The 19,345-nt window shown below is 51.5% G+C and overlaps 3 protein-coding genes across 14 annotated transcripts in view; 1 reads left to right on the top strand and 2 right to left on the bottom strand.

Annotated features, from left to right (window-relative positions):
* Window positions 1-2,968, bottom strand: part of LOC142496031 (potassium voltage-gated channel subfamily KQT member 1-like) — a 92,564-nt gene extending 89,596 nt beyond the window's left edge. For 5 of the 12 annotated variants that reach the window (XM_075602284.1, XM_075602283.1, XM_075602282.1 and 2 more), the window contains exons 1-3: window positions 2,445-2,965; window positions 1,682-1,815; window positions 41-89 (exon numbers count right to left, since the gene is read on the bottom strand). The gene's annotated coding sequence lies outside the window, so the exon portion shown is untranslated. Of the gene's footprint in view, window positions 1-40; window positions 90-1,681; window positions 1,816-2,444 lie in introns of all 12 variants that reach the window. The other 7 variants (XR_012801886.1, XM_075602292.1, XM_075602293.1 and 4 more) reach the window with 4 other exon arrangements.
* On the top strand, window positions 2,561-12,414 carry MRPS35 (mitochondrial ribosomal protein S35). Its single transcript, XM_075602295.1, has 8 exons — window positions 2,561-2,697; window positions 2,836-2,888; window positions 4,843-5,010; window positions 5,490-5,550; window positions 5,966-6,105; window positions 7,773-7,882; window positions 8,125-8,194; window positions 11,611-12,414. Exons 1-8 carry the CDS (start codon window positions 2,604-2,606, stop codon window positions 11,869-11,871), a joined length of 957 nt encoding a protein of 318 aa, XP_075458410.1. The 5' UTR covers window positions 2,561-2,603; the 3' UTR covers window positions 11,872-12,414.
* Window positions 11,881-18,651, bottom strand: MANSC4 (MANSC domain containing 4). The gene is made up of 3 exons (XM_075602294.1): window positions 18,390-18,651; window positions 16,026-16,160; window positions 11,881-14,778 (listed from the first exon to the last, which is right to left on the bottom strand). The coding sequence occupies exons 1-3, from the start codon at window positions 18,625-18,627 to the stop codon at window positions 14,153-14,155; spliced, it is 999 nt and encodes a 332-aa protein (XP_075458409.1). The 5' UTR covers window positions 18,628-18,651; the 3' UTR covers window positions 11,881-14,152.
* Between the last annotated feature and the right edge of the window lie 694 nt (window positions 18,652-19,345).

The raw sequence follows: 19,345 nt of genomic DNA, 5'->3' as shown, positions 1-19,345 counted from the left end.
TATACATGTGTGTTAGTTGTCAATCTATCAGGTTACGTACCTCACACCCAGGGTTGTTTCTGGTGGCTGGGCATGGCTCTCTCAGCTGTCTTGTAAGATGATGAATGAAGGGCGCCAGGAGTTTTGTAGTTTTATATCAAAATGAAAGTTCATTGAATAACATAAGAAAACAGCACAGGATTACTTCCTCTAGCAAGGGCTGAGGACGCTCATTCTTACTAACATTTATACGTTTCTTGTGAGAGGGGTGGTTGCCCTCTTTGTAACTGCAAATAATGGTTAACTGTCTCTCCCTCCTTTAACTATAACCTAACCCAGGGGTGTGCCAACTTTGCAGTTCGCGCCCACGTCTGCGCTCCCCCTGGCCTGCACCCCCACCCCCCTTACCTGCTCTCTGGCTCCACGCGTCATATGACATCCCAACGTCTTGTGACGCGTTGCCATTCGACGCCGCAACGTCATTTGACCCACGTTGTCATGGCGACGCATCAACGAAGGGCCGGCAGAGAGCAGGTAAAGAAAGTTGCAGAGGCCTCACGCCTCCCTCGGCATTTAATTTACATGCCTGGGGGACCAGCGCGGGGGCTCTGCAACCGCCGCGCCCCCCCGAGAAAATCCCTGACCTAACTCTATTTAATAGTGTATAACTGGTGCATCCTACACTATTTTCATATTTTAACCACATACCTGTTCAAGTTACCAGGCCTGTGGCCTGCACAGCTTAAACAACTCTATTCTGTACTTCTCACCAATTATACTATTCTCTTATTATAAACGGGTACTGTCCTGCCCTAGTTACCCTTTATACTTAGATCTTATTATGACTACTAGTACCCTGTCCTACGTAACCAGGTATACTATTATCTTATTACTGTTGTCTCTATCCCGTCCTATGTTATCAGGTATATACTTCTGTTATTAGAACAGACGGGTATCCCTGTTCAGGGGACCCTGCTGTAGTTAACTGTGCCTGAGGTATACTCTGTGCCCACTACACCTGAAGCACTTGCCCATCTTTTAAACTGACTAACTCTTATCTACCTCAATATTATACCTATTCATCTATTGCTATCATATCTCTCATAGTTAAGACAGTCAACCTCCCGAGTACTTAATAGCCAAATAACTGTAAACTATGTGCTCTGTCTACTTAAAATCCCCCATCTCCCTCAGGATATATTAACCTAACATCTGACTCTTACAATGAATAACAGTCTACCTTTAATGCTATCCTTGCTGATCTATTCTACTTAACTTGGTTTACAATACTCCTAAACGGTATCTATATTTATTTACCGGCCTAATGTTACACCTATTAATATATTCTTACCTATCTACACTTACAACTACCTTATCCTTAACTGAACCTATTTAACATATTTACAATGAGGCTTCTCCTCAGCTGCTCCTCCGGAGGTCTGAGGCCACGATCACTTTTCTCTCCTCAGCACCACACAGAAAAAGGGGAGTGGCTAGACAACCCCCACACCGATTGGACCATCCCACTTTATCCCACTCTGCCTACTAACTCCCCAGATAGAAGAAAGGGGGGTTACACGTGTATATGCCATAGGCCTACATATTACACACAGTATATACATGTTGCACACGCATCCCCTCAGATTGGAGGAAAGGAGATTAGACCAGCAACAAAGGCACGGTATACAGGGATATACAGTACCAAGTAAGTAAACATGGGAAGGATCTGGATGCCATTCTTGGACTCAGGAAGGAATTTATTTTTCCACTTATGAGACATCATTGGATAATGTTTCACTGGGGCTGTTTCTGTTTGCCTTCTTCTGGGTTGAAATACTGTAAATACAAATATAGGAGAAGTAGGATCGTTATACAGCGCAGTCAGGGTTGCCGTCTCTCCGGGTTTGACCTGGGAGACTCCGGGTTTCGGGAACTTACCTCCGGGCTACGGGTTGCCGTCGTCAATCTCCAGGTGGGGGCGGCGTCTCCGGCATCCTCCTGCAATTTTCCACCCCAACTTCAGTGAAGATGGCTGTGCAGCATCAAATGATGCAGCGTTGCCATGGCAACCAGACGCTATGCGACATCATCACGCTATGCGGCGTCACGTTTCCATGGCAACGCGGCGCAGCGTCATGACGTCACAAAGCGGCCGGTTGCCATGGCAACGTGACATCATTTGACGACGCACGCCCATCTTCACTGCAGTTGGGGGGGGAAATTGCAGCAGGTTGCCGGGAGACGCCGCCGGCGGCGCACCTCCACGCCACACAAGGTAAGGGATTAATGTTTTTCTTCGGGTTGGCCTTCAGTAGAAGCTGGCACCCCTGATCACAGTTCATTATCAGTGTATAGAGATACTCTGTATCATTATACAGTGTGGCATGTTCTTTATCAGTGTATAGAGATACTCAACATCATTATACAGCGCAGCATGTTCATCATCAGTGTATAGAGATACTCACTATGATTTCACAGCGCAGCATTTTCAGTATCAATGTATAGATAGATACTCCTCATAATTATGCAGCTCTGGCTGTATGCTGCCGCCACAGGCTTGATCACGTGGCCCACCCGCCTACTTTGGTGTTTTGTCCCTCGCGTCGCTCCTTCCCCTGCACAAGATGGCGGCCTCCATGCTGAACCGGGTGTGTGTGACCCTCAGGGGCCCCCGAATCCCGAGCGCAGTGACCCGGAGACACCCGCAGTATAGCACAGGTCTTTTAATATATACTGTACACAGCACGGGGACTATAACATGTACATAATACCGCCCGGGGAATATATACACACACACAGCACTGTTTCGCTGCCGTTCAATACAGTGATGAGATTATTATGTGTGTTTCTGTGCAGCTCCTGTGTCCCGTGGGAACCGCTCTCCACCCAACTTCAGGTTCAGGAAGGAGGTAAACGCACCCGTCGTGTCAGTGTAACTCCAGTGCCGGGGGTGTCTGCACAGCAGGGATTTCCTCATGTAGCTGGTGAACGTACCACCTCGAGCTGGGACAGTGATTAGTACATTGAGTGAGGGTTAGAGTTACAGATCGAGATATAGATTTGATACCAGTGGTCACTACTTACTTATTCAAGAGCTTACAATTACACTTTATTTCGAATGAAACTGGGATTTGTTTTGTAAAGTCTCTCTCCCTTTCTATTTCTACAACATTAATATTCCATGCATCTGGCAAAAAATACTCTTCAGAATTATATATTAAAAAAAACCAACCTTATTTTATTGAAAGTTTTGTTAGGGGTAGAGTGTACAGAAATAAAAAAAAGGGGTGGGAAGGGGTAATCGTTAGCAATTTTATTATGTAGTTATTAATCTTAGTACAGATACAGTTGAGGATTCATGTGTAATCGTTCACTTGCCATTAAGACCAGAAAGATTCACTGCCACATTTCAACACAGAACAATATTTTGTGCTTTGAGATCTCTGCATCGTCTTTCAGGAGATTCTGAACATCTGACCGTGAAGACCATTGCCTTGGTTCCAACTTTCCCTACCCCAGCAGCCTCATCTATTGTACTGTAGCCAGGGGTCCCACAGACATCTCGGATATGTGTCTTTAGGTCGCTATTTAGCTTTTCCATTATTGTGATATCCCAGATTTGAGTTTTGACCATGCCAATACCCAGGGGTTTACCTCGTCTCCAAGCATTGGTGATGACAGATCTTGTAGCAGCCACAATAGGCATAACCATTTTATCTGTGTTTTTATCTCTGTCCTCAATGGGTTTTTGTAGAAGTAGGACGCATGGATTCCAGGGTATCCTTATACCTGTGATCTGGGCTGTCAAACTTTTGGACGTTTTTCCTCGGGTCCTTATTTGTGGACAAGCCCACCAAATATGCCCAAGGGTTTCCTTATGACCGCTGTTTCACCAACAAAGTGGGCACTGCACAGGAGAAATTGTGTGTCTTAAAGGGGAAGAAGTAGCGCTGTGTGCATCTCTGTTTTTCTCGTTACATGGTGAGAACACCTCAGAGCGTCCTTACATAGGAGCGATTGGGAGTATCTCCACGCATCCAGCAGCAATGGGCTTACTTGTATTGTATGTCTTTATTTGTATAGCGCCATTGATGTACATAGTGCTTCACAGTATTAATACACATGGTAATCATATAAAAAATAATATAAATAACAGGTCATGGGAATAAGTGCTTAACACAAACGTAACATTTAGGAAGAGGAGTCCCTGCTCCGAGGTGCTTACAATCTAATTGGTATGTAGAAGGAAAGTACAGAGACAGGAGGGCATTTTGGTAAGTGCTTCTGCAGGGGGCCAAGCTCTCTGCATCATGTGTCTAGTAATATCTACGGTGCTACTCATATGCTTCTTTAAGCAAGTGTGTCTTAAGGTGGGCCTTAAAGGTGGCTAGAGAGGGAGCTAGTCTGGTATTGAGGGGAAGGGCATTCCAATGGTGTGGGGCAGTCAGTGAGAAAGGTTTAAGGCAGGAGAGGGCTTTAGATACAAAGGGGGCAGAGAGAAGACATCCTTGAGCAGATGTACTTCATTTACCAAACGTTCGACAGTACGAGCGCGGGCTTCTCTGTTTCCGCACTTAAAGAGAAGCTTAATACACAAAGTTTTGATGATTTTAATACAAGGTTGTTGTTTTATTTATTTTTTTAGACTGGGGATAGTTTGACTACTTTTTTGAGCTACTTCAACCACTGTTTGATGCCATCATTTTGTAGGCAGCATATTCAGAGATGTTTTATGGGAAGGGGGAAGTGAGACGAGTTGCAGCAGCTGAGCAGAGTCACATGTAGGGTGGGGACAGTGGGTATTATCTGATGCTGCATGTGACACTGACCTTCAGGGGCCCATTCTCTGGCTTCTCCTTCCAGCCTGCAGCTCCCAGGACAAGTAAGATGCAGCCTGACCAGGACTGGAACAGCGTCTATCCAACCGCAGCAGTGTTTAAGCCATCTACGGTGCCCCTTCCCGTGCGTATGGGGTATCCCATCAGGAGCAGCGTCCCCCCCGATAAGACCGGGAATTTGGAACTTGTGAAGGTAAAACAGGTCACATCCCGAGGGAGGGCTCCCCTGTGTGCTGTTCTTCTTCCCTCCTGCTTCTCCCTTCTTAGGGCTGTTCTATAGAGGGCGTGATTGCTGCGCGCGCTGCAGTTATAGTTGGCTGTGGTTAGTCAGCCTTCCTATAATAGGGCCGCGCGTGCACGGCAGTGAGCGTGGAACCGACCGACCGGGGGGAAGACAGGGAAAATAAAGATTTTGCGCCGCTGAAGTGTGTGTGTGTGTGTGTGTGTGTGTGTGTGTGTGTGTGTACAATGTTAATAAATAATTTATTTATTATAAACATATTTAACACATAAACACACACACACACAGTACCTCACTGTCGCTCACAGCATACACACAAAAAGTGTGCGGCACGTGCAGGCGTGTTCACACAGGCGCGCGCATGGCCGCACACACTATATTACGGGCCCTACACCTTTCGTTCCCCTTCTCCCTCTTTCTTTCTTTTTCAGATCCCCAACTTCCTGCACCTGACTCCTGTTGCTATAAAGCAGCACTGTTCCGCTCTGCGAGGTGAGATCTCTGTGGTCATCGCTTCTGACCGGCTCACTTTGCTGTACACACAAGCTCGCTGTATGGCTGCTCGTGGCACAGCAGTTTCTGGTGTGTGTATGGCTGAACGCGGAACAGCGTTGCCTGGCGGTTTTGGCTGTATGCGGCTTAGCAGTGTCTGCACTCGGATGCTCTGTATAGCTGTCTCGGGTGCTCTGTATGGCTGTGCGCGGCGGTGTCTCGGGCGCTCTGTATGGCTGTGCACAGCGGTGTCTCGGGCGCTCTGTATGGCTGTGCGCAGCGGTGTCTCGGGCGCTCTGTATGGCCGTGCACAGCTGTGTGTCTGACGCTCTGTATGACTGCACATGGCGCAGCTGTGTCTGATGCTCCATAAGACTGCACGAGGCATAGCATTCTCTCTCTCCCACTCTCTCAGAGTTCTGCACCCCGTTCCCATCCGCTCTTTCCAGCAATGAGTTGTGTGCGCAGCTTTTTCCAATTGAGTTTCAAACAGTGGATTACATATCATCCGGACCCTCCCTCCGAAATCCAAAAGCCAGAGCAGTGACCCTACAGGTGAGTGACGCCTCCCTCAAATGAGCAACTGACACAGCCATCTTTCTCTCTCTCTCTCCCTCCCCGGCCCCTTCCCATATCTCTCCCTCTCTACCCCCCTTATATCTCTCCTATCTCAGCCCCCCATATTTCTCTCCCTCCCCGCCCCCCATATCTCTCCCTCCCACCCCCCCATGTCTCTCCCTCCCGCTCCCCCATGTCTCTCCCTCCCGCTCCCCCATGTCTCTCCCTCCCGCTCCCCCATGTCTCTCCCTCCCGCTCCCCCATGTCTCTCCCTCCCGCTCCCCCATGTCCCTCCCTCCCGCCCCCCCCATGTCTCTCCCTCCCGCCCCCCCCATGTCTCTCCCTCCCGCCCCCCCATGTCTCTCCCTCCCGCCCCCCCATGTCTCTCCCTCCCGCCCCCCCATGTCTCTCCCTCCCGCCCCCCCCATGTCTCTCCCTCCCGCCCCCCCATGTCTCAGCATGTCTCTCCCTCCCGCCCCCTCCATGTCTCAGCATGTCTCTCCCTCCCGCCCCCCCCATGTCTCAGCATGTCTCTCCCTCCCGCCCCCCCATGTCCCTCCCTCCCGCCCCCCCATGTCCCTCCCTCCCGCCCCCCCATGTCCCTCCCTCCCGCCCCCCCATGTCTCTCCCTCCCGCCCCCCCATGTCTCTCCCTCCCGCCCCCCCATGTCTCTCCCTCCCGCCCCCCCATGTCTCTCCCTCCCGCCCCCCCATGTCTCTCCCTCCCGCCCCCCCATGTCTCTCCCTCCCGCCCCCCCATGTCTCTCCCTCCCGCCCCCCCATGTCTCTCCCTCCCGCCCCCCCATGTCTCTCCCTCCCGCCCCCCCATGTCTCTCCCTCCCGCCCCCCCATGTCTCTCCCTCCCGCCCCCCCATGTCTCTCCCTCCCGTCCCCCCCATGTCTCTCCCTCCCGTCCCCCCCATGTCTCTCCCTCCCGTCCCCCCCATGTCTCTCCCTCCCGTCCCCCCCATGTCTCTCCCTCCCGTCCCCCCCATGTCTCTCCCTCCCGTCCCCCCCATGTCTCTCCCTCCCGTCCCCCCCATGTCTCTCCCTCCCGTCCCCCCCATGTCTCTCCCTCCCGTCCCCCCCATGTCTCTCCCTCCCGTCCCCCCCATGTCTCTCCCTCCCGTCCCCCCCATGTCTCTCCCTCCCGTCCCCCCCATGTCTCTCCCTCCCGTCCCCCCCATGTCTCTCCCTCCCGTCCCCCCATGTCTCTCCCTCCCGTCCCCCCCATGTCTCTCCCTCCCGTCCCCCCCATGTCTCTCCCTCCCGTCCCCCCCATGTCTCTCCCTCCCGTCCCCCCCATGTCTCTCCCTCCCGTCCCCCCCATGTCTCTCCCTCCCGTCCCCCCCATGTCTCTCCCTCCCGTCCCCCCCATGTCTCTCCCTCCCGTCCCCCCCATGTCTCTCCCTCCCGTCCCCCCCATGTCTCTCCCTCCCGTCCCCCCCATGTCTCTCCCTCCCGTCCCCCCCATGTCTCTCCCTCCCGTCCCCCCCATGTCTCTCCCTCCCGTCCCCCCCATGTCTCTCCCTCCCGTCCCCCCCATGTCTCTCCCTCCCGTCCCCTCCCTTCCACCCCCCCTTGCCTCCCGTGTTTCCCTTCTGCCCCCTCACCCCTTTGTCTCCCTTCCTCGTCCCACAACCTCACTTTCTCTCCCGTTCTTAGATAAAGCTCTCCAGTCTGAATCTAGATGACCGCGCCAGGAAGAAGCTCATTAAACTTGTAGGATCTCGTTACAGCGCACCGTCCGATACCCTCACAATCCGGGCTGACAGGTACCAGAGCGCAGAACTTCCTGGGGTCTCCCGGCAGCAACTTAGCCCGTCTCCCGCCCTTTTAAAGAACCTCTCCTCACAGTCCCTTCCTGTGGGAAGAACCTCTGTTAAAAGAACCGTCTCCTATAAGAACATCTCCTCAGCCTGCTGGCTGTCTGGCACTTACAATGGGAGGAACCCTTTTTATAGCACACCCCGTTAAATGCATGGATGAGGTTACATTTTGGCCCTTCTTATTTCAGGTGTCCTGTGAGGAGACAAAATCGTGATTATGCTCTGTACCTGCTCACCGTCCTATACCACGAGTCCTGGGTGAGTGAGGGTCGTCCCCCCACCACATTCCCCTCTTTCACTCGCTGCTCAGACATCCCGGCTCCCCCCCCCGCGCTGCTCAGACATCCCCCCCCCCCCGCGCGCTGCTCAGACACCCCCCCCCCGCGTGCTGCTCAGACACCCCCCCCCCGCGTGCTGCTCAGACACCCCCCCCCCCGCGTGCTGCTCAGACACCCCCCCGCGCGCTGCTCAGACATCCCCCCCCCGCGCGCTGCTCAGACATCCCCCCCCCGCGCGCTGCTCAGACATCCCCCCCCCGCGCTGCTCAGACATCCCCCCCCGCGCTGCTCAGACATCCCCCCCCCGCGCGCTGCTCAGACATCCCCCCCGCGCGCTGCTCAGACATCCCCCCCCCCGCGCTGCTCAGACATCTCCCCCCCGCGCTGCTCTGACATCCCCCCCCCGCGCTGCTCTGACATCCCCCCCCCGCGCTGCTCTGACATCACCCCCCGCGCTGCTCTGACATCACCCCCCGCGCTGCTCTGACATCCCCGCGCTGCTCTGACATCCCCCCCCGCGCTGCTCTGACATGCCACCCCCACCTCGCTCGCTGCTCCCACATTTCTCTCCCCCCCCTCGCACATTTTCCTTAAATCCTTTGATACGTAAAGAACATAATTTCCTACCTTTTTAGTTTTTCAAACAAAAATATTTGTGAATGTGAATTCAACTGCAAACAGCTTGTGATCCAGATGGACACACAGGCAGAAGAAAACTGGGGGGGGGAGATGTCAAAATTAGTGGTGGAAGTGTGAGGGCACGGAGTTGAACTACTTTTTTGATTGGCTGACACAGCGGTGACCAACTCCATTCCCCAATGGCCACCAACAGGTCAGGTTTTCAGGATATCCCTGATTCAGCACAGGTGGCTCAAAGATGTAGCCACCTTTGCTGAAGCAGGGATATCCTGAAAACCTGACCTGTTGGTAGCCATTGAGGACTGGACTTGGCCACCCCAGGCTAACGGATTTCATTTTCTATTGAAAGACAAATGTGTTTATTTTCGGAAACGTCTCTCTCGCCCTCTGCTTGGGAAGCAGAAACATTGTACACATTTTCTTCCTCCAATAGGCTTAGAATATCTTTTCCACCCCCCGTTCAGAATTCACTTCATGTGACGGGATGGAGCTGACCTGGTGTGGCTGGCGTGTGGTGGGGCAGCCCCCGGGGTGCTGTGTGGGGCATTACATGTGCGCTGCGTGGCTGTGGTTTGTGTGTGGCGGTTGGCGGTTGGTTTGGGCAAAGGTCCGTGTTTAGTTGGTGTCTGCCACCTGATGCAAAGCAGTTACCTGCACACAAACCTGCCCGCTCTTTCATTACCTTTCAGTTGCTCGTTAATATTTCAGCGACTCTTCGTTGGATGAATTGCCTTTGATTGCTCTGCATATTTCATGAGCCGCTCTGACACTTCTGACTTTTCCATGATCCGGGCGATCTTGTGATGGGTTTCGCTGTGTGCGGGGGAAATCTTGTGTGTGTGGGAGCCCTCTCTAGCTGTTTGTGTGTTTGTTTGTGTGTGTGTGTATGTGAGACCACTCTAGCTGTGTGTGTGTGTGTGACCACTCTAGCTGTGTGTGTGTAGGAGCCCACTCTAGCTGTGTGTGTGTGTGAGCCCACTCTAGCTGTGTGTGTGTGTGTGAGCCCACTCTAGCTGTGTGTGTGTGTGTGAGCCCACTCTAGCTGTGTGTGTGTGGGAGCCCACTCTAGCTGTGTGTGTGTGGGAGCCCACTCTAGCTGTGTGTGGGAGCCCACTCTAGCTGTGTGTGTGGGAGCCGACTCTAGCTGTGTGTGTGTGGGAGCCGACTCTAGCTGTGTGTGTGTGGGAGCCCTCTCTAGCTGTTTGTGTGTTTGTTTGTGTGTGTGTGTATGTGAGACCACTCTAGCTGTGTGTGTGAGCCCACTCTAGCTGTGTGTGTGTGTGTGAGCCCACTCTAGCTGTGTGTGTGTGTGTGAGCCCACTCTAGCTGTGTGTGTGTGTGAGCCCACTCTAGCTGTGTGTGTGTGTGAGCCCACTCTAGCTGTGTGTGTGTGTGAGCCCACTCTAGCTGTGTGTGTGGGAGCCCACTCTAGCTGTGTGTGTGGGAGCCCACTCTAGCTGTGTGTGTGGGAGCCCACTCTAGCTGTGTGTGTGGGAGCCCACTCTAGCTGTGTGTGTGGGAGCCCACTCTAGCTGTGTGTGTGGGAGCCCACTCTAGCTGTGTGTGTGGGAGCCCACTCTAGCTGTGTGTGTGTGTGTGTGAGCCCACTCTAGCTGTGTGTGTGTGTGTGTGTGAGCCCACTCTAGCTGTGTGTGTGTGTGAGCCCACTCTAGCTGTGTGTGTGTGGGAGCCCACTCTAGCTGTGTGTGGGAGCCCACTCTAGCTGTGTGTGTGGGAGCCCACTCTAGCTGTGTGTGTGGGAGCCCACTCTAGCTGTGTGTGTGGGAGCCCACTCTAGCTGTGTGTGTGTGGGAGCCCACTCTAGCTGTGTGTGTGTGGGAGCCCACTCTAGCTGTGTGTGTGTGGGAGCCCACTCTAGCTGCGTGTGTGTGGGAGCCCACTCTAGCTGCGTGTGTGTGTGTGTGAGGGAGCCCACTCTAGCTGCGTGTAGGTGAGCCCACTCTAGTGGCGTGTGAGCCCACTCTACCTGCGTGTGGATGTGGGAGCCTGTACTGTGTGGGAGTAGAGAATGTGTGTGTCCATCCGTCCAGCTGACCTGTGTGTAGGTGAAGATGACCGCTCTGCCTATCTGTGGCCCCCAGGCAGTGGAAGGTTTCTGCACTGTAGGGGTAGGGTCTCCTGCCATGTTAGAATAAAGGAAAGCAGAGATTCGGCAAAAGACTCTGGTGTGTGTGTGTGTGTGTGGTGATTTGTTACCTCTGCTGCAGTGACACCAACAGTCCAGCTTGAATAATACACACAGCTCCTTATTAAGGTGTCAGAATCCTCATCAATCCTGAAAGTGTATCGGGATGCACTGATTGTTCAGGGTGCTCTGGGTCTTATTTTCCATGGTGCTGTGGATGCAGTCTGTGTATGGTTAGGTGGGCTCTGGGTGCTTGCTTGGGTGGGCTCTGGGTGCTTGGTTAAGGGAGCTCTGTGTGGGTAGGTGGCCTCCAGGAGTGTGGCTAGGTGGCCTCCGGGAGTGTGGCTAGGTGGCCTCCGGGAGTGTGGCTAGGAGGCCTCCGGGAGTGTGGCTAGGTGGCCTCCGGGAGTGTGGCTAGGTGGCCTCCGGGAGTGTGGCTAGGTGGCCTCCGGGAGTGTGGCTAGGTGGCCTCCGGGAGTGTGGCTAGGTGGCCTCCGGGAGTGTGGCTAGGTGGCCTCCGGGAGCTTGGCTAGGTGGGCTTTGGGTGTAGTCTGTGTGTGGTTAGGTGAGCTCTGGGTGTATTTACAGGTCAGTCTTTAAACTCCTTACAGAAAACGGAGGCCTGGGAGAGCGAGAAGTCGTTGAGCGACATGGAGGAGTACGTGTGGGAGGGCAGCGTATCCGAGAGGAACGCTGTACAGACTCTACAGCGTATGGGGAGCGCAGACCCCGCCCCTCGCGAACAGATCCTGGGATCGACCAGCGTGCAGGAATATCGCGACGCCGTGCTGAACCTGCTCAACCAGGGCGAGAGCGAGGCAAGTGTGACCCGCTACAAGCAGAGCGTCAAGAGCATGTTGGGCATTGAGTAACACCCTGAGCATCACAAGGGTTGCAGTTGGACCCAGCTCAGCGCTTGGAACCTTCCCCCTGCACTTGGCTGAGAGAAGCCGATACATACTGTGGATGTCTCGGTGTGGGCTGGTCTGGAAGCGATGGCTCTGTACCCCGTGTCCCCTCCATTCTCTGCAGGACCATCTCAATGTCACTTTCACAATGTGTCACCCTGCAGGACAGTCACAACCTGCCACTGCAGGCCAGTCTCTGTCACAATGCATCACTGCACAGGCCGCTGTTCAGGGAATTTCTGCGGCAAAAAAACAAACTTCGGGGACTGGTTTGGGCATCTCCTAGAAAAACCATGATCTGTTTTATACAACTGTGCCTGGGCCTATTGTCATTGACGTAAACAAAAGGGACCTATGGCGTCTGTCCACCCCAGGGCGACAGTGTCAATTTGGGAAAGATAGACACCATGCCAGACACCTGTGTGAGAATCAATGATATTGTGGCAGGTGTAGTTACCCCCAATACGACCTATTGTGCAAGTGATGACCAGTAAAACGTCAACCTTTTCTGTGATTTAATTTTTTATTTAAAAGGGCTCCAGCCCGCGGTCGAGCGCTCACATGACCAGTCCTGCTGTTTAGTCTCTCTTCTTCCACCAGGCAGCACAGAGCTGCTTTCCATGCAGACATCAAAGGATCTGATCAGAATAAAACATTGTCGTAATCTTCTCAGAAAAGGTTTGCGGTCGGCCAGTGTTACTAAGTGACCGTAATCATATATTGTAGGGATAATATTCACCGTTTAAACAATAGGGAACTGAAACCAGGCGTCTTGATGTCTGAGGAACACGTCTTTAAAAACAAGAAGTCTCTGTGCCTGCCCCTGTAACACGTTTCTGAAAAGTTTATTGTAAGACGTTTTCTGACGTGGAATCTTAGGTCTGTACCTCCTGGCACCTTCACACCTTGTGCCTTTTAGTGTAACCTGTGCCATGCCCGTCTTGTGACCGCCCTGTATCCCACCCCTGCCAGTGTCGCTCCGGCCCATGTTTCGGGTCGCTCCTCTGATGATCGGTGGGATGACGCAACCCCTGGTCTTAGTTCTGCTGTTGACTCTGGGAGGGTTTCGTTTAGTGACCCCCCCCCCCCCCTGCTAATCTGAAGACCTGAAATCCCTTTTCCTGGGCCGGCTCCAGCCTCCGTGACCTTCAGAGGCGGCTCCCGGGGACAGAGGGAACACAAACACTGCATTAGGGAAGAATGGAGGCATTGAGCAGGGCGAGCACAAAGGATAAGACCCCCCCTCCACTCACGGGGGGGAGAGAGGATCAGTTACCTGCTATCTGCCGCAGGCTCCATGAATCCCAGGGGATGCTAGAGAGGCCAAGCTTGTTCGGTGGGACACGTTATGGAAATTGGGGGGCGACTGCAGGAAACTGCTAGTGATGGCAGGTTCTTACGGGTCATTTAAAGATGGCTTTCTAATTTCAGCAGTAAGCAGCTTTCGGCTGCAAAATGGGGGCCAAAACTGCCCGGTGCACCCAAATACCGCGCTGAGCTGTATGCCGATATCGATAATCTCTATTAAAGGAATCCAGTGCCCTGTGTAATAAAGTGTCTAAATAAGCCCCTAGAAGTAAATATGCAGCATAATGATACAGCAGTGAATTCATTACATGAACCTGGAGCAGCACGGTGTGTCCTGGGTTCTCTGTATATGACTTTGCACACACTTATTCTGCTGTAATTAATATGTAAATTGGTACCAGCATAATCCTCAAAGGGGGGGGGGGGTTTAATTTATAATGAAGAGTCACAATGTATTACCCAGTGACAGCAGTGTCACGTTATCTGTGTTATTCAGTGACAGCAGTGTGTGTGTGTCTTATCCAGTGACAGCAGTGTGTGTGTGTGTGTTATCCAGTGACAGCAGTGTCATGGTGTCTTTATTATCCAGTGACAGCAGTGTCATGGTGTCTGTATTATCCAGTGACAGCAGTGTCACGGTGTGTGTGTGTTATCTAGTGACGGAAGTGTCACAGTGTGTTATCTTGTGACAGCAGTATCACAGTGTGTGTGTGTGTGTGTGTTATCCAATGACAGCAGTGTCACAGTGTGTGTCTGTCTGTTATCTAGTGACAGCAGTGTCATGGTGTCTGTATTATCCAGTGACAGCAGTGTCAGTTTGTGTGTGTTATCCAGTGAGAGCAGTGTCACAGTCCAAACACTTAGTGACCCTGTATATTATGTAGTTAGTTCTTCCCCTACTCGGCAGGTTGTTAGGTCGCAGCTGCAGGTTTCGGTGTCACACCTTCTCTTTGAGTAGGGTGCACCTTATAAGTTTCCGTCTCCCAGTGTTGCCCTCTCGTCCAGGTCTGTATCGTCCTCTCCTCCGCTTGCAGCATCCGAGGGCCAGGAGCCCCGAGCAGCAACACAAGAAAGTTACTGAGGAGCCCAGCAATACTGGGAGCAGCCAGGAGCCCACGCTAGCACTTCCCATGCCCACCCCCTCCCCGTCAGAGGTCTGGTTCCTCCCGCTGTGGCCCTTGGTCTCATTGAAGTGCTGTTTGCTGCTGTCCAGATGGGCTGGACTTGGCAGGTCCGACGGGGGCTGGTTCTTTGGAGGGGGCATGGATCCTGCATGGGAAGAGTCGGGCTCCTCCCTGAAGTCGTCCCCTGACAGAGAGCTGGCTCCCACCGGGGAGGTAGAAACGGGGGTAGTGGCAGGAGGGAGATGATCCCCAGTAGAGAGGGGATGAGGGGGAGGGTCCTGAGGATGAGAAGATTGAGGTGGAGGGTCCTGGTCAGTGGGGAGGAGGGCAGGGGAGGCCAGCGCTCGTGATGTGTTTGGACGCTCCCATTTGAAGGATGACCTTGGGTTCAAATCAATGTGCCCAAGTTTATCAAACACCAAGAGATCGGGGTCAACACCTGAGGAATAAGACACAGGCTCTAATCATCATCAACATAATGACATCATAATCATTACGGCAGAATCATAATCTGGCTGTATCATAATAATCATGACATCATCATTTCCTTATCACATCATGGCCCGCAGTCAATCAGCAGTTTCACACTGTGTATTATCCACTATTTTACTACTATACCTTCCCCCTCCCCAGCCCTGATTTTACCTACTGTACCGTACCTATCCTATTGTAGCCTACACCAGGTCCTTGTGCTTAATATGTCTGCATGAAAGCAATTCACCCAACCCTTCCTACTGGGCCTTTCTGGTGCCTGCTACAGGACTGGTCCCATTAACACAGACCTTTGGGATTCCTATTAATACTGAACCTCGGGATTCCTATTGATACTGAGCCCATGGGATTCCTATTAATACTGAGCCTCGGGATTCCTATTAATACTGAGCCTCGGGATTCCTATTAATACTGAGCCTCGGGATTCCTATTAATACTGAGCCTCGGGATTCCTATTGATACTGAACCCTTGGGATTCCTATTAATACTGAGCCTCGGGATTCCTATTGATACTGAACCCTTGGGATTCCTATTATTACTGAGCCTCGGGATTCCTATTGATACTGAACCCTTGGGATTCCTATTAATACTGAGCCCATGGGATTCCTATTAATACTGAGCCTCGGGATTCTTATTGATACTGAACCCTTGGGATTCCTATTGATACTGAGCCCATGGGATTCCTATTAATACTGAGCCTTGGGATTCCTATTGATACTGAACCCTTGGGATTCCTATTAATACTGAGCCCATGGGATTCCTATTAATACTGAGCCTTGGGATTCCTATTAATACTGAGCCTTGGGATTCCTATTAATACTGAGCCTTGGGATTCCTATTGATCCTGAGCCTCGGGATTCCTATTGATACTGAGCCCATGGGATTCCTATTAATACTGAGGTTTGGGATTCCTATTCCTATTGATACTGAGGTTTGGGATTCCTATTCCTATTGATACTGAGGTTTGGGATTCCTATTAATACTGAGGTTTGGTATTCCTATTGATCCTGAGGCTTGGGATTCCTATTGATACTGAGGCTTGGGATTCCTATTGATCCTGAGGCTTGGGATTCCTATTGATACTGAGGCTTGGGATTCCTATTGATCCTGAGGCTTGGGATTCCTATTGATACCGAGGCTTGGAACCGTTTTAGGTTATAGGGGAGAGATTGCCCCCTCTCCCTGTCCACTCACCAACTGTAACAATGAACAGGACCGCTCCCTCCTGTGGTCGCAGAATGCAGTTCTCAGGCTGGGGACAGTGCACCAGGTGACAGTTGGCTCTGCCTTCACTGGTGTCATAGTAAAAGATGGCCACATTACAGGACCCTGAGGAGACACCAGAGGGGACACTGTCTGGGGAGTGCAAAGAGAGTTAAAACTGCCCTCTCCCCTTGGAGACACCGGTCAGTGTCCTTGTTTTCTTAGGAACAGGATGGCCCCAGCCCTGTGAGGCTCATAATGTGTCATTACCCCAGGCACAGGCTTCACTGGGCACCCTCTGTCACTCCCGAAGCCCTTACCGACGATGACCAATTCCCTGACTACAAAGACTCTGCACCATAATCCCCCTCTGTCTAATCTGTCTGTATCACCCTGTGGGCAGTCTCCTCTGTCTGTATCACCCTGTGGGCAGTCTCCTCTGTGTGTATCACCCCGTGGGCAGTCTCCTCTGTCTGTGTCACCCCGTGGGCAGTCTCCTCTGTGTGTATCACCCTGTGGGCAGTCTCCTCTGTCTGTGTCACCCCGTGGGCAGTCTCGTCTGTCTGTGTCACCATGTGGGCAGTCTCCTCTGTTTGTATCACCCTGTGGGCAGTCTCCTCTGTGTGTATCACCCTGTGGGCAGTCTCCTCTGTGTGTATCACCCTGTGGGCAGTCTCCTCTGTGTGTATCACCCTGTGGGCAGTCTCCTCTGTCTGTGTCACCCTGTGGGCAGTCTCCTCTGTCTGTGTCACCATGTGGGCAGTCTCCTCTGTGTGTGTCACCCTGTGGGCAGTCTCCTCTGTGTGTGTCACCCTGTGGGCAGTCTCCTTTGCATGTCTAGGACAGTTCACTGCTGCAGATAACTCAGGAAGTCTGGGGGATTCCGGACCAATTTAGGTAATGCCAATAACTGCAACCTAGGACATTAACCCATACCCCCTAGCAATAATATTACTAACCCTAACCCCTAGCAATAATATTACTAACCCTAACCCCTAGCAATAATATTACTAACCCTAACCCCTAGCAATAATATTACTAACCCTAACCCCTAGCAATAATATTACTAACCCATACCAATAATATTACTAACCCATACCCCTAGCAATAATATTAATAACCCATACCCCCAGCAATAATATTACTAACCCTAACCCCTAGCAATAATATTACTAACCCTAACCCCTAGCAATAATATTACTAACCCATACCAATAATATTACTAACCCTAACCCCTAGCAATAATATTACTAACCCATACCCCTAGCAATAATATTACTAACCCAAACCCCTAGCAATAATATTACTAACCCATACCAATAATATTACTAACCCTAACCCCTAGCAATAATATTACTAACCCATACCCCTAGCAATAATATTACTAACCCAAACCCCTAGCAATAATATTACTAACCCAAACCCCTAGCAATAATATTACTAACCCATACCAATAATATTACTAACCCTAACCCCTAGCAATAATATTACTAACCCATACCCCTAGCAATAATATTACTAACCCTAACCCCTAGCAATAATATTACTAACCCAAACCCCTAGCAATAATATTACTAACCCAAACCCCTAGCAATAATATTACTAACCCATACCCCTAGCAATAATATTACTAACCCCATACCCCTAGCAATAATATTACTAACCCATATCCCTAGCAATAATATTACTAACCCATAATCCTAGCAATAATATTACTAACCCAAACCCCTAGCAATAATATTACTAACCCATACCCCTAGCAATAATATTACTAACCCATACCCCTAGCAATATTACTAACCAATACCCCTAGCAATAATATTACTAACCCTAACCCCTAGCAATAATATTACTAACCCTAACCCCTAGCAATAATATTACTAACCCTAACCCCAAGCAATAATATTACTAACCCTAACCCCTAGCAATAATATTACTAACCCTAACCCCTAGCAATAATATTACTAACCCTAACCCCTAGCAATAATATTACTAACCCTAACCCCTAGCAATAATATTACTAACCCTAACCCCTAGCAATAAAATTACTAACCCTAACCCCTAGCAATAAAATTACTAACCCTAACCCCTAGCAATAAAATTACTAACCCTAACCCCTAGCAATAATATTACTAACCCTAACCCCTAGCAATAATATTACTAACCCTAACCCCTAGCAATAATATTACTAACCCTAACCCCTAGCAATAATATTAATAACCTTAAACACCGAACCGTAAAACAACGAAACCGTAAAAAGCCTAAACACTACGTCAAAACAGCCACGGCAAATTGTCCCAATCCTCTCCTTTGTCCCCCCCCCCCTGTCTCTGTGCCCGTGCACTGGGGACTCACCCTGGTCACAGCACTTGCGGCTGCAGATCTGTGCAGAGAGCTCCACGTGTCTGTGCAGCACTCGTGCTCCGCGCTGCTGTGACCCCGGGAGGCTGAGGATGAGCCCGGGGAAGCGCCTGATCCAGCAGTCATGGTAGAAGGAGGTGTGAGGGCACAGAGGGTCTGAGCGGCTCCTCTGCACGCCCAGCAGGATCAGAGCACAGAGGAAGAGACTCACAGACCCCAGAGCTACAGCCATGACCAGGTAGCACAGGGATGGGTGGGGGCTCCCTGCAGAGAGAGAGAGAGAGGACCAGGGGGGGTCACCCACACCCTACAGAAACGACCCCCCGCCCCCACACAGCACCCACACCCTACAGAAACTACCCCCCGCCCCCACACAGCACCATACAGACATTGTACCCTACAGCATCCACATTATATATGGCTATTAGTATTGATATTCTTCAGCTCCTGAATGCAGCTACTACAGTTTGTATGCAGTGTCCATGAGTTGTGCATATCTGCTCCCTGTACATTCACCTGCATGCTGAGTGTCTGCTCCCTGCACATTCACCTGCATGCGGAGTGTCTGCTCCCTGTACATTCACCTGCATGCTGAGTGTCTGCTCCGTGTACATTCACCTGTATGCTGAGTGTCTGCTCCCTGCACATTCACCTGTATGCTGAGTGTCTGCTCCCTGCACATTCACCCGTATGCTGAGTGTCTGCTCCCTGCACATTCACCTGTATGCTGAGTGTCTGCTCCCTGTACATTCACCTGCATGCTGAGTGTCTGCTCCCTGTACATTCACCTGTATGCTGAGTGTCTGCTCCCTGCACATTCACCTGCATGCTGAGTGTCTGCTCCCTGCACATTCACCTGTATGCTGAGTGTCTGCTCCCTGCACATTCACCTGTATGCTGAGTGTCTGCTCCCTGCACATTCACCTGCATGCTGAGTGTCTGCTCCCTGC

This window comes from Ascaphus truei, chromosome 5 (genome assembly GCF_040206685.1).
Source record: "Ascaphus truei isolate aAscTru1 chromosome 5, aAscTru1.hap1, whole genome shotgun sequence".
Taxonomy (NCBI): Eukaryota; Metazoa; Chordata; class Amphibia; order Anura; family Ascaphidae; genus Ascaphus; species Ascaphus truei.
The sequence above is the reverse complement of the archived record's forward strand: the minus strand, read 5'-3'. Positions and strand labels throughout refer to the sequence as shown.

Bases quoted from the DNA above. Each gene is read 5' to 3' on its own strand.
- MRPS35 (XM_075602295.1), top strand. From the start codon at position 2,604: ATGGCGGCCTCCATGCTGAACCGGGTGTGTGTGACCCTCAGGGGCCCC. The intron at 6,106-7,772 runs GTGAGTGACGCC...TCCCGTTCTTAG, and splicing joins CCAGAGCAGTGACCCTACAG to ATAAAGCTCTCCAGTCTGAA. The intron at 7,883-8,124 runs GTACCAGAGCGC...TTCTTATTTCAG, and splicing joins CTCACAATCCGGGCTGACAG to GTGTCCTGTGAGGAGACAAA.
- MANSC4 (XM_075602294.1), bottom strand. From the start codon at position 18,627: ATGGCTGTAGCTCTGGGGTCTGTGAGTCTCTTCCTCTGTGCTCTGATC. The intron at 16,161-18,389 runs GTGAGTCCCCAG...GTGTCTCCTCAG, and splicing joins CCGCAAGTGCTGTGACCAGG to GGTCCTGTAATGTGGCCATC. The intron at 14,779-16,025 runs GTGAGTGGACAG...CTTATTCCTCAG, and splicing joins CCTGTTCATTGTTACAGTTG to GTGTTGACCCCGATCTCTTG.